Source organism: Alexandromys fortis, unplaced genomic scaffold (assembly GCF_014885135.2).
Source record: "Alexandromys fortis isolate MF-2015 unplaced genomic scaffold, M_Fortis_MF-2015_v1.1 scaffold_64, whole genome shotgun sequence".
Lineage (NCBI taxonomy): Eukaryota > Metazoa > Chordata > Mammalia > Rodentia > Cricetidae > Alexandromys > Alexandromys fortis.
The window spans coordinates 5,955,216-5,971,272 of NW_026067976.1; the positions used below are offsets into that span (position 1 = coordinate 5,955,216).

General features: G+C 37.5%; 2 protein-coding genes across 2 annotated transcripts in view; one reads left to right on the top strand and one right to left on the bottom strand.

Moving 5' to 3' along the window:
- Ccdc171 (coiled-coil domain containing 171) overlaps window positions 1-16,057 on the bottom strand; it is a 329,914-nt gene that overhangs the window by 26,404 nt on the left and 287,453 nt on the right. The gene's annotated exons all lie outside the window — the stretch shown is intronic.
- Window positions 7,768-9,083, top strand: LOC126510762 (phosphoglycerate kinase 1-like). The gene has a single exon (XM_050157471.1). The coding sequence runs from the start codon at window positions 7,812-7,814 to the stop codon at window positions 8,679-8,681; it is 870 nt and encodes a 289-aa protein (XP_050013428.1). The 5' UTR covers window positions 7,768-7,811; the 3' UTR covers window positions 8,682-9,083.

Consider the following 16,057-nt stretch of genomic DNA (forward strand, 5'->3'; position numbering starts at 1 on the left):
TAAGCAGTTCAAACTATGGGTAGATCATTCCTGATTTTGACCTGTACTAGAGAGGCTAAATCCTGTTCTTGTACCTTCCATGACTTGCTGGAGAAGCAGTTCTTGTCATAATTTCCACAATCGTTTCCATTTTTTTTTACCATTGCCTTTTGTGAAGTCTGAATCTCCAGAACAGGAATAAGGGTCCAACCTCCAAGTGTGGAGCACGGGAAGAGAGGATGGAGTGGGGAAGAACCATGGTTTTTGGTACCCAAAGCCATGCCTCAACCTGGTCTAGCCTCTTAAAGGCTACTGGCAGAAGGAGGCCCCCTTGTTAACTAGACTATCTGGGGCCATGGGTTGTAGGTTGGATATCCTATACTTTACTTCTAATAACCACCTAAGAATGAGTACATATCATGCTTGTCTTTCTGAATGTAAATGTACCACATTTTTCTTATCCATTCTTTAGTTGTTTCCAGGTTTTGACTATTATGAATAACACTGTTATGAACATAGTTGAGCAAGTGTTCTTGTGGTATCATTGCACATCCTTTGGGTATAGGCCCAAATTTGGTATAGCTGGGTCTTGAGTTAGATTGATTCCCAATTTCCAAAGTGGCTAGTTTGCACTCCCATCAGCAGTGGAGGACTGTTCTCCTTACTCCACATTTTCACCAACATAAGCTGTCATCAGTTTTTTTTTTATCTTAGCCATTTTGAAAGGTATAAAATGATAGAACAGAGTTGCTAGACAGAAGCTATAGCAGGAACTTCTGGACAGACAGAGCAATAGGAAGAAAAAATGTAAAGTTGCTAGCAGAGTCAGAGAGAATAAGCATGTAGGAGGAGAGGGAAAAGCCACAAGATATATATATATATTTGTGTAGATTAATATAAATGATAAATGGCTTAATTTAAGTTATAATAACTAGTGGGACAAGCCGAAGCTATAGGCTGAGCTTTTATAATTAACAATGTCTCCATGTGGATTTTGTGTGTGTGTGTGAGATGGTGGCCCAAAGAAAAGTTCATCTACACATGGCACCCAACATGGGGCCACGTATAACCACATAAGGCTTTCTCAAGCCTTAAAAAAGAAGTCCAGAACATGGCGTCACACACAGATTCCTGGTGACCATGGTCTCTTGGGTTGGCTTGGCAGTGTACAGATGGCTTGGCAGTGTACAGAGACGTGGCTACTGGCAATTGCCTACCAGCTGGAGCCAGTCACAAGCATGTTGAGTTGAGTCACACAGAAGTTTAAAATGTATCTCAAGAGATTAGAGAATGCTGCAAATGCTTAGTAAAGACAGATCTAGATGGGGGGAAAACCTCTAAACAGGTTACAGTGGATTTAAAAAATATGCATAGGTATTTTTTAAAAAGAAAATGGCCATAGACAGATATAGAAAAAATAAAGTTTATGAATATATCACAAAGTCTTTAAAGAGAGAATAAAATAATATAAAAAGATAAGACATAAACACAGGAAATATATAAAGTCTAGACCCTATGTGGAATATTTTTACTTTAAATTTTTTATTGCTAATAAGCAAATAATCAATGCTAAGAGACATTGGATTATAAAAGCTGCTAAATTAAACAAACCTATAAATTTTTAAAATGTCTGAATTTCAAAATATAAGTCAAAAAATACATGGCATTGGGGAAGAGGTTATCCTTTGGTTCCAAAAGAGAAAAAAAAGTTGAGGATTCATTCAAGGTTGATAGAGATCAGATTTGACTAGAGGAGACCTCATGAGTATCTTGGCTACAGACATGGTTGAGGAAGCAAAGAAAGACTACAGGATAGGTGATGTGTAAGTTGACCCCTCTGCATGAGAAAATCTCAGAGATGAGATGAGACATGATAACTCTTGTTGGCTACAGAATCCTCATGACTTATTTTTACATGCTATCCTTTCATACTGGCATGAATGGAGATTTATAATACAGTTTGGCTATACAGCCTTTTACCTGCTCAAACATAGAACAAAAAAATCATTTTTAACTTATTTGTGCACACAGAATATTCCATAATTGTGTTAATGCAAATATGTATATTACCTTTAAAAGTTTTTTGTGTTTTCAGAGCAAAGGGATCAGGCACCAATGAAACTAGGTGGTCCAGCCCCTCAGAGTGACTCTGCTACAGTTATCTCAGAGTTCTGCATCTAGAACAGCTTTAAGACTGCTGGATGAGATATATAATCTACCCCATAGGCTATTCTAGCCAGAATTTCAGATAAATCTTACATTATCCTACCACACAGAGACTGGACAACAGATAGCTTCCCCAGAATTTGGCCATTATCTTAATTTTTTTCAGGGTCTCCTAAAGATGCCAGGATCCCCCAAAACAGGAAGCAATCTAGAGAATACAACACCCAAAATTCCAAGAAGTGGGGTGGAAAATATGTGGCCATTTAATGGGTTATAAATGTTTGTTATTGTTGAGAAGGGTTGGTTACAAATTGTTACTGGTTATGGTCAGGAAAAAAACCTAAACAAAGGAGATTAGATTCAGGGATCTCTTTCTGAAGGGAAAATGTGGGATATAGTATAAAAATGATGGAATAAAGGGTCGATTGTTGAGTCTACTTTTAAATAATCACTGGTCTTGAATAGTTTACATTAGTATGAATTTTTGTATATTGATACAAATTTAAGGTTATTTTATTATACTGTATTTATGTTTCTACTTTGGCTTAAAGTATTGTACCTATGCAGGCCATTTAAAAAGGTTATGCAAAGTTTTATCCTTTATTTAAGATATTCAAGAAATACAAACAAACAGTCATGTTAGGTATTTTTTTCAAGGTCAAACAGATATATTTTAAATAGATAGATGGTCTTCAAACAATTAAAAAACCTAGAAAATGAGGCGTTTAAGTTGTTTTAATAACATAAGGCTTTTCATAACAATGAGACACACATCTGCTCCTTGTAGCACCAATCTACTTTATAAAAAGATAATGGACATCAAAGAGTCTCTATATGGAATTTGCTTCTTTTTGGCAAAAGTTAGCCATTTGGGCAAGAACCCACCCTTACTTCAACTATTGACAGTATGCTATACAAACTGAACAAGCAGGACACCAAAAGAAAGCAATGCTGAACTTTGACAAGACAAGGTAAGATAATCTTTCAAAATTCCTGTTTTACGAAAAATGTCTGTCAGATATTCTAGGCATATAGGCTAAAGATGGGTGCCTCAGTATTACAGAGGAATCTTGGGGTGATTGTCCAGGCAGGCAGATGTCTCTATCATCTCTATAGATTTGGAAGTTGCTTGTTCTGAACTTTCTGTTTATTCAAGTAATATTTTATTATTCTCTGGTCTCCAATGGAGTTTAAAATGAGTAGCTATAGTTTTCTTTGTTACCAAATTTTAAAAAAAAAAAGACTTACAAAAGGATATAAAGTGTACTAGGTTGAAAGACAAAAGCTTAAGTTGTGTTTAAAGTATAAAAAATATTTTAAGTTGCTAATACGACCTATGATAAAAAGTAAATTAGGTACAAAATTTTTGACTCACCAAAATAGGATAGATAACATAGTACTTTCTCCAAATTTGCTAAATACAAATGGACTGGATATTGTAAATATAATTCTTACCTGATAGTTATTCTTATTGTATATAGTTTTACTGTTAGAGTAGTTCCTTTTTTTAGACAAAAATGGGGAAATGTTGTGAAATATTCCTTTATACTGTGTGAAGATATATCACTGTGATTGGTTTAATAAAAAGCTAAATGACCAGTAGTTAGTCAGGAGGAATAGCAGAGACTTCTGAACAGACAGGGCTTGTGAAATAGAAAGGCAGAGTCACCAGTGGAGGCAGAGGGAACAGACATACAAGAGGAGAGATAAAAGTCACAGGTCATAGCAACATGTAAATTAATAAAAACAGTAATTAACTATGTCTTAAGTTATAAGAGCTAGTGGGACAAGCCTAAGCTATAGGTCAAGTTTTTGTAACTAATAATAAGTCTTTGTGTCAGTTTTGTGTGTGTGTGTGAGTTGGTGCCCCCCCCAAAAAAGTATATCTACAATGAGGCACATACAAGGCATCCAAGCTATAATTTTAGTCTATAAATGTGGTTTGTTTTGTTTTGATTTGATTTCAAGATAAGGTTTCTCTGTATAACAGCCCTGGCTGTCCTGGAACTCGTTCTGTAGACCAGGATGAGCTCAAATTCACCGATATCCATCTGTTTCTGCCTCCCAAACACTGGGATTAAAGGCATGTGCCACCATTGCCTGGCATGTTTTGTTGTTTACATGATGTAAAATACCATTTTTGACACTGTGTCAGGACCATTACAGGTGGGGGGAACATACTATTTTCAACAATAGTTCTAGAGAAACTTGATGCATGCAGAAAAACTGAAATTAGAGCCTTACTAAATACCATATATCAAAATAAAGTAAAAATGGGTAAAAGATGTACCCATAGGTAAAGCCAAAAGCTATAATGCTCTCAGAGGGTGGCCCAGGACAATGTTCTATGGCAAGTAGATTTTGGCAAAGATTTGCTGAGTGTGATTCCAAAGGTATAAGTAAAAAGAAAAAAAAACAGACTAATAGGTGATAATAACTTAAAAAGACTCTTCAGTAGGGGAAAGCAACAACTCACAGTAAACTGTACACCTGCTGGGAGATTAAAATCCACATAGATACTGAGTTCTGGAACTCAGCAGCAAAATCTAAATTCAAAACTGAGCAAGGACGTTGGGGGAACATAGTCCAAAGACTGCATGAAATTGGTAAGCACATGAAAAGGCAACAAACATCACAAAAACACTGGGATGAAAAGCTAAACCTCAGTGATATGTGACATTACTCCTACCAGTAGCAACCATCAAAGAAACAAAGCTAAGCAGGCTGGTAAAGATGCAGTAACACTGGAGATTTTGTACAATGATTATAGAGCTATAAAACCATACAACCACCATGGAAAATCATATGCCAATTCCTTAAAAAATATAACAAAATTACTGTAACATCCTGCAATTTCACTTCAGAGTTAACACACAGAAGAACTGAAAGCAAATCTAAAAAAAAAAAATATGGACACCCATGTTATTTAGCAGTATTATTCATAGTAACTAAAACTAGAAAGTAACTCAAGTCTATTGACAAATGAATTAATAAGTAAACAGCAGTATATAATACAGGGAAATAGGCTGGGCCTTTTGGTGTACAGCTTTAATTCTATAACTCAGGGGTCTGTGTATATAGTGAGTTCAAGGTCAGCCAAAGCTACATAAATGAGACACTTTCTTAAAAACAACAAGGAATTGCACTATTTGGGGACCGGACTGGAGAGATGTCTCAGTAGTTAAGAGCTCTGGCTGCACTTCCAGAGGATACAGGTTCAATTTCTAGTGACCACAGCCATCTGTAACTCTAGTCCAAGGGGATAAGACACCTTCTCCTGTTCTTTGTGGATATTATATGCTTGTGATGCAAACACATACATAAAGGTAAAACTTCCATACACATAAAAATAAAAAATAATTTACAAAATAATAATACAGTGAAATAGTCAAAAAGAAAGGAAATTATGACTACAACATTATATAAAATTAACTCTGAGGTCACTGTACTAAAAATCCACTAAAAATTATATTTTATAGGAGATACATAAAGCAGTCAAAACAATGATGGCATTGAGTAAAATGGTAGCAGAAGTTTGGATATGGAGAGTGATTTTTAAATTTTTTTAATTGCCAGATGGTTTATGGGTATAGTGTCTCAGTTTTACAAAAGAAAAAGAGATACAGAGGTGGACAGAGGTAATAATTTATACTATGAATAAATCTAAGATCACACTCAAAATAGTTCAATTGTATTTTAATCACACTATAGAGATGGAGAAGAAAGGCTAACGATATACCTCAGGAAATTAATCTATTACTTTTCCTTGACCAGCTGCTTCAAGCTGAAGCTGCCTGACTTGAGTGGCTTTTGTCAGACTGTTTTAACACAGCAACAGGAAAAGAAACCAAGGCAGCATCTTTCAAATTTTACTTGACTATTTTAGATGACAATATATAGACTAATCTAGCACAACCTTAAAACTTTTAAAGTTAACTTAGCTTTGAAATGATATGGGATTTCCCTCTGTATGCTATGATTACTATTAATGAATAAAGAAACTGCATTGGACCTATAGCAGGGCAGAAGTTAGATAGGCGGAAAAAACAAAACTGAATGCTGGGAGAAAGAAGGCAAAGTCAGAGAGAAGTCATGTAGCCCTGCCAGAGAAGACGCCGGAACTTTATCCAATAAGCCATAACCACATGGTGATACACAAATTAACAGAAATGGGTTAAATTAATATATAAGAGTTATCCAATAAGAAGCTAGAGCTAATGGGCCAAGCAGTGATTTAATTAATATAGTTTCTGTGTGATTATTTCGGTTCTGGGCAGCCGGGACAAATAAACGGCTCCTTACTACATTGAAAGACCATTGTTAGTAAACATCATTTGATATTTAAATACTACCAAACAAATAGATCAAATATTTTATGTTTACATAATAAAGTGATATGTTTCCCCTTCATTTCTATTTGCTGACTATCTTACATTCATAATAAAGCATATATCCAGAAATCAATTGGGATGACTTAAATATATACTAAATGATATTATGACATAAACTTCCATCCAAAAATTCCACAACTCTGCAGGTTGATGTCTATGAATATTAATACTTCAGAATGTCTGTAATATGCACAACTGAGAAGTCACAGCAATCTGCTGCTTCTATCGGAGCTCAGAGTAGTTTGATTTCTTAGGATCATGTTTTCAGGTTTTGCATGTACTTCATTTTATTGTGATGGATTGTATTAATGTAGTAAAATGCTAATTGTACAACCTATAAAACAAAAACTTTATATTCAGGGGAAAATATTAATATAATAGAGCATTACTTCTTATCAATGAGTCAGTAATTAAGTAGCATATTTTAAAACCTAACTAAGTATTTAGACAAACAGAAAGTACAATCAAAAGCATTCTACTTCATACAACCTAATCCAAGGAAACAATATTTTCCTCCAAGACAAGAATTTCTTTAAGGCTATTAGAAACCCCCACTTTAAGAACAAGTAATAGTGATTCTATCCTCAACCAGTCAGAGCAGAATGAAAAAGATGTTAATGTTATAGCAAAAACATTACAAGCATCCTTTTCAATTAACCATCACACAGCCCAGAGGGACGTGCTATTAGTACCTTCATTCTCAACATATGAAGAAGCTGAAGCATTCCTGAATAGGCCAAACCAGGCCAAAGCGGTCAAAGCAGGACCACACAGAATGCAGAGCCCACATGACTAGCCACCATGAACGAGCTACTTAACTGGACAACCAGTGTTTACATCCTTACTTCATCACCTATTGTTCCGAGATACTAGCCATACCTCAGAGTAATATAGCTCTATAGGAATGTTGTAAGTATTGAATATGTTAAAATATATAAGGCCATGACAGTGTCTCATACAAGGAAAGTACCAAATAAATGTGAGCTAATTCTCCTCCTCTTTCCCTTCCTACCCTTCACCACGCCTCTGGTTTGAAAACTACATACATATGTAAGTATGTAAGGTATCAACAAGTTCTGCTTTGTTTCATATTCATAGATTATACTTTTCTTTTAAAAATAATCTCCCTTGGTCATTGGACAGGTAGGAAGTAACTTCAATGGAAAACTGTACGTGACCTGGTAGAAGGAAAAAGGAGCCATGGAGGTTCGCAAAGAGCTAACAGTCGCTCCTCTTCCTCAGGACCGAGCCTCTTGATCCTCCCGCGTTGCCAAAATGTCGCTTTCTAACAAGCTGACTTTGGACAAACTGGACGTGAAGGGAAAGCGGGTCGTGATGAGGGTGGACTTCAATGTTCCTATGAAGAACAACCAGATAACAAATAACCAAAGGATCAAGGCTGCTGTCCCAAGCATCAAATTCTGCTTGGACAATGGAGCCAAGTCAGTTGTCCTTATGAGCCACTTGGGCCGACCTGATGGTGTTCCCATGCCTGACAAGTACTCCTTAGAGCCAGTTGCGGCAGAACTCAAGTCTCTGCTGGGCAAGGATGTTCTCTTCTTAAAGGATTGTGTGGGCCCAGAAGTTGAGAATGCCTGTGCCAACCCAGCAGCTGGCACTGTCATCCTACTGGAGAACCTCCGCTTTCATGTGGAGGAAGAAGGGAAGGGAAAGGATGCTTCTGGGAACAAGATTAAAGCTGAACCAGCCAAAATTGATGCTTTCCGAGCCTCACTGTCCAAACTTGGGGATGTCTATGTCAATGATGCTTTTGGTACTGCACACCGAGCCCACAGCTCCATGGTGGGTGTGAATCTGCCACAGAAGGCCGGTGGATTTTTGATGAAGAAGGAGCTGAACTACTTTGCCAAAGCTTTGGAGAGTCCTGAACGACCCTTCCTGGCAATATTGGGAGGAGCTAAAGTTGCAGACAAGATCCAGCTGATCAAGAATATGCTGGACAAAGTCAATGAGATGATCATTGGCGGTGGAATGGCTTTTACCTTCCTTAAGGTGCTCAACAACATGGAGATCGGAACTTCTCTGTATGATAAAGTCAGCCATGTGAGCACTGGGGGTGGTGCCAGTCTAGAGCTCCTGGAAGGTAAAGTCCTTCCTGGGGTGGATGCTCTCAGCAATGTTTAGTATTTTCCTGCCTTTTGGTTCCTGTGCACAACCCCTAAGTCAACTTAGTGTGTTTTCCGCATCTCCATTTGGTGTTAGTACAAGATTCAGCTAGTGACCGAGATGCAGCACCAGGAACCCTTAAACAGTTGCACAGCATCTCAGCTCGTCCTTCCTTCATCGGGATTTGTCTACATTCTTCAAGATCCCATTTAAATTCCATAGTGACTAAAGCCATGGTGCATTCTAGAGTGCATCTATTTCTATTCTGCCTGTAGAAGAAAGTGAGCTATGAAAGCTTAGTCCTCTTCGAGTAGCCTCTGGTTGGCTTTGTCACTGTTCATGACTCAGCATGGAAATAAGATGAAATTCCAGCTGTAGGTTTGGAGAAGTTGATGATCTATTAATAAAGATGTCCGCCGGGGAGGGGGGGAAGAGCTAACAGTCTCAGCTCTTGGCTTACTAAACAGGATGAGGCTGGAAAAAAATAACCTTGCTTTCCTAACATCACAAATAATACCTTTGTCAAAAAAAAGAATGAGTATATATAGAGAACTATAAAGAACCGCAAAAATAGGTTAAAATAACAACACTGAACGAGAACTCACAATTTGGCTTTAGTTTCTTATAAACCAATATGCTGTCTGCTCACATAGGTTTCCCTGCCTGAAATTTCTTGTTCTCTAACCCTATCCTTGCTTCAAAATAAAGCTGAAGTGCTCAAAAACTATTACCTAATCAGTCCAGTAGAAATAAATCATATTTAAGCCCCATGAGCATTTATCACTTTATTGCATTATGTTTCTGTCCTGACTCACCGACTAGATTATAAATTCCATCAAATCAGCAACTCATTACATCTCTTTGTATTCAATCCATGTGTGAACACAACTAGCTTTCTTGCATAAAAGATAGGAAGAGAAAGAGCTCTAAAGAGCCCTGCAAAAGGAAGCAGAATTCATTGATTCTCTAATCCACTTAGTAATGGGAGTCAGGCACAGCATGGGTGCAGAATACTTAACTTGCAGACCCTATGCTCAGTAGAGACAAAGCTGAGCAAGGTATAGAGGCCATGGTCTTTATCAGGACCTAGATATGAAGTCTGAGCTGAATGAGAAACAGATCTGGAAGACACGGAAGGTGGTGAGCTGATTCCAGAAACTTAGATTACCACAGGAAAAGGCTTAAAAACGCTCACATCATCCTTTCATGACCAATCACAGTCCTGGGACCAGACTAGAACTTCCAAAGGAGTGAGACTGGGAATTACACAGTTTAAAATAACAGAGGCATTGAATTTTTATATCCAAATGCACATAAATGTCAATTTTTCTATGTGATCCCCAAATAAATATTAAGATGCTTGTCAGCAAACATTTATTAATTTAATAAATATTAACACATTATCATTACATTGTTAAATGATTTCATGTCAATCAGGTGGTCTTTGGATGGAGGTGGGTGGTCTTTGGACTTCCCACAGGGCAGGGAACCCTGATTGCTCTTTGGGCTGACGAGGGAGGGGGACTTGATTGGGGGAGGGGGAGGGAAAGGGGAGGCGGCGGTGGGGAAGAGACAGAAATCTTTAATAAATAAATAAATAAATAAAATGGAAAAAAATCAGGTGGTCTTGTTAAGCATACAGTACTCTCCCCAATTACAGAAATAAATTATGTACAATTTACTATCCTCTAGGTGCGTGTCTTTAATCCCAGCACTCAGGAGCTAGAGTTCAAGACCAGCCTGGTCTATAAGAGCTAGTTCCAGGACAGATTCCAAAGCTACAGGGAAAAAACCCTGTCTTGAAAAAAATAGTGTGTGCAAGTGTGAGTGTGCGCGTGCGGGCACACTCTCGCACACACGCACGTGCGCGCGCGCACACACACACACATTGAATAAGATACCCAAACCCTGATCTAAGGTGGACAAGTCAGTACATTCACATCAGCAAGTTCTCTCCTTTTCTGTCTCCTCCTCTTAAAGAAAATGGGAAGGCTGTTGACATATGATTTTTAGTAATTGTTTGACAAAGGAGGTGGCCTGGCTAGCAATGAAATTCTGGATCCGCAGAGAAAGGGTGAGGAGCACAGCCACAAAACTTTGCCTCTGTCATCTACATTTCCAAGTAGGATGAGAACTATATACTGTACACACAAATTGGAATCTGCAGTGTAACTTTTAGTAAATGATTCCTCACATCCTGTACCAGGTGTATTAACATAAGAATGCTCTCCCATAGCACCTGTAATGGGGTGAGTGGATTCATCATAGGAAATATGTATCAAAACACACAAACATGTGAAAGCATGGTATTTCAATAAAGATTGATTCACAGACAGATTATTGTACAATCACAGGATGAGGAGTGAAAGATCTATATAGGTAGAAATGTAGTCATTCTTCAAAATCTTTTGTTCTTGTATTTTCTTAAAGAAAAATGTTATATTACCAAGAAAAGGCATAACCAGTTAGGATATATATTTATAATTTTAATCATAAGAATCTATACCCAAGGCTACTTAATAAGATGCCTTTTCAAAATGAATCATAAGACACCAGTTAGGATCAGCAAGGCTGTATCAAAATAACCATTTTATTATGGGAATATAAAATCTATACTGCATAAATCTATATGACACATTTTCAACCAAATTCATTAGTTTCAACTAGACTTCAACAGAAATAAAATTAGGAAGACTACAAAAATAAAGTCTTCTAACCTTCATTGGCCCCTCATCTTGAAACGTATAGTCCCAATTTGTGTCAGGCAATCACTGAGAACAGAGGGTAGCCACAAAATAAGCCAAAGGCAGCGCCTATCAAAGCATGCCCTAAGCCAAAGTTCTGGAAAATGAAGACCGCTATTTCTTCACAATTTCTCAGCTAACACAGAATCATAAGAACAAACGCAAGACGGAAACTTCAAACCTTTCTACCATGGAAGAATACACCTTGAATTCTTTGTGCATGAAAGCAGCTTCAAAAGGAAAGGAGGAAGTCCTTTTGTTCTAGGTAAAAGATCGTACCTGTAGACCTAGAGAATCTGACACTCTTTATACACAACCACTTTATACTGAAATGAGAAAGTTAGGTTTTTTATAAAGAAAACTATAAAACTTTTCTTCGGTCTAAAATGTACTTGTCCCTTCATGGCCAGTGTGAACCTGCTCCTTCTTAATATATTTCCACTTCTGTGTCACCTGAAATTCTTTTTTCCACAAAGAATTTGCATCTTTAGGGTATGGTTTTATGCAGACAGTCAGTAGCTCTAACCCAGACTCTCATCTTAGACACACTGCATCCCCGCTCTGGGCCTGCGTTCCTTCATCTACAGATGGACAGATAGTATTTCTTTTATAAGTCTGACATGAAGATTCACTCAAATAGTAGATGAAACAAGAGCAGCTGTAAAGCATGTCTCCATCAAAATCTGGTATTATGAAGATGTTATTGGTTATTACTGGATACTTACAGGAATCCTGATTTCAAAACTATTTTGAATCAGGAGCCCTTTCAAAACACAAATCCACTTATCTATACACATGTCCGTTCCTATGATGAACTACTTATGTGTGAACTCTTAATTCAACTTGAACAAATGCTGAGTTAGCTCACTAATCATTCAATGAGTCTGATCAGCAAGAAAGATACTTCCTGATCACATACATCAATTAATTTAATGGGGTATCATCTTAAAGAAAGCATTTGGGTCTCTCTCAAGCTTTCAGTTTGGCATAAACTGAATTTTTAAGTCCACAAAATTATTATAAGAATTATGCCTCTGACATTTGTTGTCCAACTGCCTACCATGTTTTAAAGATATTGCTTTCTTTTCAATTGCTGGAAATTTTTTAAACTGTCATATTGCCTTTCATGTCATATAAGAGTAAGTTCACATATCCAGTACTGTAAAGAATTATAACTACCTAAAATATATAGGTATTCACAGTATCTGCGGCAATTGTATTCAAAAGTCCAAAGTATTGGAGTCATCAAATAATTGCAACTTTTACTTCCCCTGCAGGTGGAAATGGACAAGTCTAATCAGCCTTTCCACCACAGAAAAAACACAGGCAATATTAAAATATTAAAAACTATTTAATGAGGTTCGTTTCCTTCCAAAAGTAAACTGAGTTTAGGCCTGAACAAGCTTCGGGCAAGGGAAGCTTCAAACATAACATTTTAAAAACTAGCCATTATTTCCCATGTTGAAAAATGCAATTTTATTTCCTAACAGCAAATGAAACTGTCAGGAAAATTTAGGTGTAATAAAGTTAGGTGGCTAAACCAACATGTTAGATTTAAAGTAAAACTGAATTAAAGGAATTAAAAGTAATTCTTGTGTCAGTTGGCCCTTCAAAAATACTACTCAAAACTTACTGTTTTGAACAAACAGAGCTTCCTTATTCTTGATAGTCATTAATGGTCAAACAAATGAAATCGTGTGTTGAACAATACATTGATTAAAATGTACTGCTTTTGGCAACTTTTCCACTTAAATAAAAAGTTGTCAAGCAAGGTGACGTTAGTGGTACAGGGTTTTAAAACGGTGGACTCGGTCCAAGGTTAGCTAATAGCAGCTGACATGCCCTGGAATCTTGCGGCCTAAATCAACAGTGTTTGCACAGCTGTAATTAAGCCACCTAATCAGAAGCACATTTTGACGGGACAGTTTCTGGAAGCCAGACATTACAATTCCTTATGCCTGGGGCGCAGCGGCTCAGGCGAGGTCCATATTTAATTTTGGGTTAAAAAGGGTGGAGGGCAGTAAAATAGGAAAGACCACTGAGATGAAGCAGGTCTGTATGCTCCTGCCTTGACCAGCCTTGCAGGCCCCCCTCCCTGACTCTCTGCCGAGTCCCCCACTCTTAAGTGGCAGCTGTACACAGTAAGATTAAGGGCTGCTGCCAAAATCAACAGATGAGCTGGGCTGCACCGGCTCTCTGTGTGTTCTGATTGTAAATCGTGCTGCTGATGATTAGAGAACTCCAGCACAGGATGTCGACTCTTAAAATCGTCCAGAGAAAAAAATTTTTTTTTAAGTTCAGGGGAAAAAAATTAACTTTTTTGTGGGTTGGTGCATAGTGTTGCGTCTATTACATTCATATGATTCAAGTGACTTCACCCAAATTAAGCAACTCTGTTATTAAGAAGGAGTGCTGGTTGGCTCGCCGCAGGGACCCTCATCTTGGTCTGTCTATACTGCAGCGCTGTGCTCTTCCAGTGGCTTAGCAGCCATGTGCGTCTGCCACCTGCCAACAGAAGACAGTACTAACACACTGACGATCCAGAATGCCATGGTCACATATCATTAACACCATTAAATAGCCAGCTTGTTTTCTACAGCACTGTTGCATTCTGTAACATTTCAACTTTCAACCCCAGAGGCCATTGTAAAACTATCAATATGAAGGCACTAGTCACTGGAGTCTGATTACATTTAGTTCTGCATTTTAATTACATATGGATTCCATTAACTAAACCTCTTGCCTTATAGGCAACATTTTAATCAAATTACTATAATTTTCAAATATGTTACAATAGTTTGACAAGTTAAAAGTTCACATTCCTGACATATTAAATATCAAAAAAAACTGTGCATTAAAAAGGAAATATTTCTTACAAGTATACTAATCCATTTTCCAATTACTTTGGGGACTTTTTGACTACCTAGTTATAAGTTATATTCTGGGGTTTATATGCCTAGTATGCTTTTGTGAATGGTTTCTTGGTGCTGAATATAATCAAATTTAGAAACATATTCATTTTATTGATGTAAGTTGAAGCAGGAACAACATAAAGCACAGAATTCAGAATTCTAAATTGCTATTTATAACTCAAATAAAAAGATTTTAGAGTTTTGCAGGAATTCAGATTTCTTTTCATTAAAACTCTTCATTCTATAGCCAAGAAAATGAAGACCATGGAGACCGCATGGTTTGCTTCCCAAAGCTCTGTGACTCAATAGGCGAGTTTTCTCTAGAACCCAACTTCCTGTTTTCTGTGTCATGTTACTTCCCAGTGTAACACTTGGCCATCCTGTGTAAGAAGAATCCCACACCAGCCAAAAAACTTCACGGAAAAAAAATAAAATTTAATGTGGTAAAGCAAATGCAACATGGAATTTACCATCTTCTTAATTTTAAATCGCCAAGTGCACCCGCAATTCTGTACAGCCATCTCCTTCCAGAAAGCTTCCTCATCCCAAGGGGACCCCATACTCCCTCAGCAATCACCTCCATTGCCTCCTATGGTGACTGTCAACCATTCATCTGATTCTATCAAAATGGTTTGCCAATCTGGGACATTTCTTACTAACAGAATCACACAGGTGTGCCCTCGGGAAGCAGACTAAGTGGGCTCTCCTGGTGAGCCTTGTTTTTTTATGCGTACTGCACCATGAACCAAAATTGCAAGGCCCCTGGGGACTGCAGAGATGGTTTGGCATTAAGAGCATTTGCTGCTCCTGAAGAGAGCCTAGGTCCAGGTCCAAGCACCCACACAACAGCGCACAACTGCTTGTTCACAACTCCAGTTCTAAAGGACCTAACACCCTCTTCTGGCCTCCATGGTCACTGGACGCATGCACAGTGTACATACATACAATCATGCAAATACTCATATTCATAAATTTTTAAATGTAATTTAAATGCATTGAAACTTGTGGTTAAAGGACATACCTCTGTCTAGATACAATGTATATTTTTATCACTTCAGCAACTGACGTCCATTGAGCAAACCCCCTTGGCTACAGTGAATATAAACCTGCTGTTATGCTAAAGTATTTTGTTTGAAAAACTGCTTTGGATTCTTCTGAACCTAGGAGGAACCTTGCAGTGTCAAATGGAAACCTCAAATTTAATTTACTGAGGAGTCATCAAGTGACGTCAAGAATTTCCTAAGTGTATGTTGAATATGTTCTTTAGAAAAGCGGCTAGGAAAATCCTTTGTCTAGTTTTAAAATTAGGTTATCATTTATGTATTGAGTTAAAGGGCTCTTATATTCTCTATACTAGACCTTAACTAGATACATAACTATAAATATTTTCTCCCAGTCTATTTATTACATTTATTCTGTGTTGGCTTTGACTTTTCACTCATAAAAGCATTTTAATTTTGAAGAATTCTGTCCACATGAGTTTCTCCTGACTCTCACCCTTTTGCAGTTATATCTATGAATCAATTATCAAATCTAAGTACTTGAGGATTTAAACCATGGGTTTTATGAATTTTCTCATTGTGAATCTTATACTCAGGACTTTGATCCACTTTTAGTGAATTTTTCTATGATAGGAGGTAAGTGTCCAAGGAAATACAATTTTAAATCACTTGTTATGTCTCAGGGCTCAGGGAGCCCCCATGGAAGAGGAGGCAGGAAGACTATAAGAGTCAGAAGG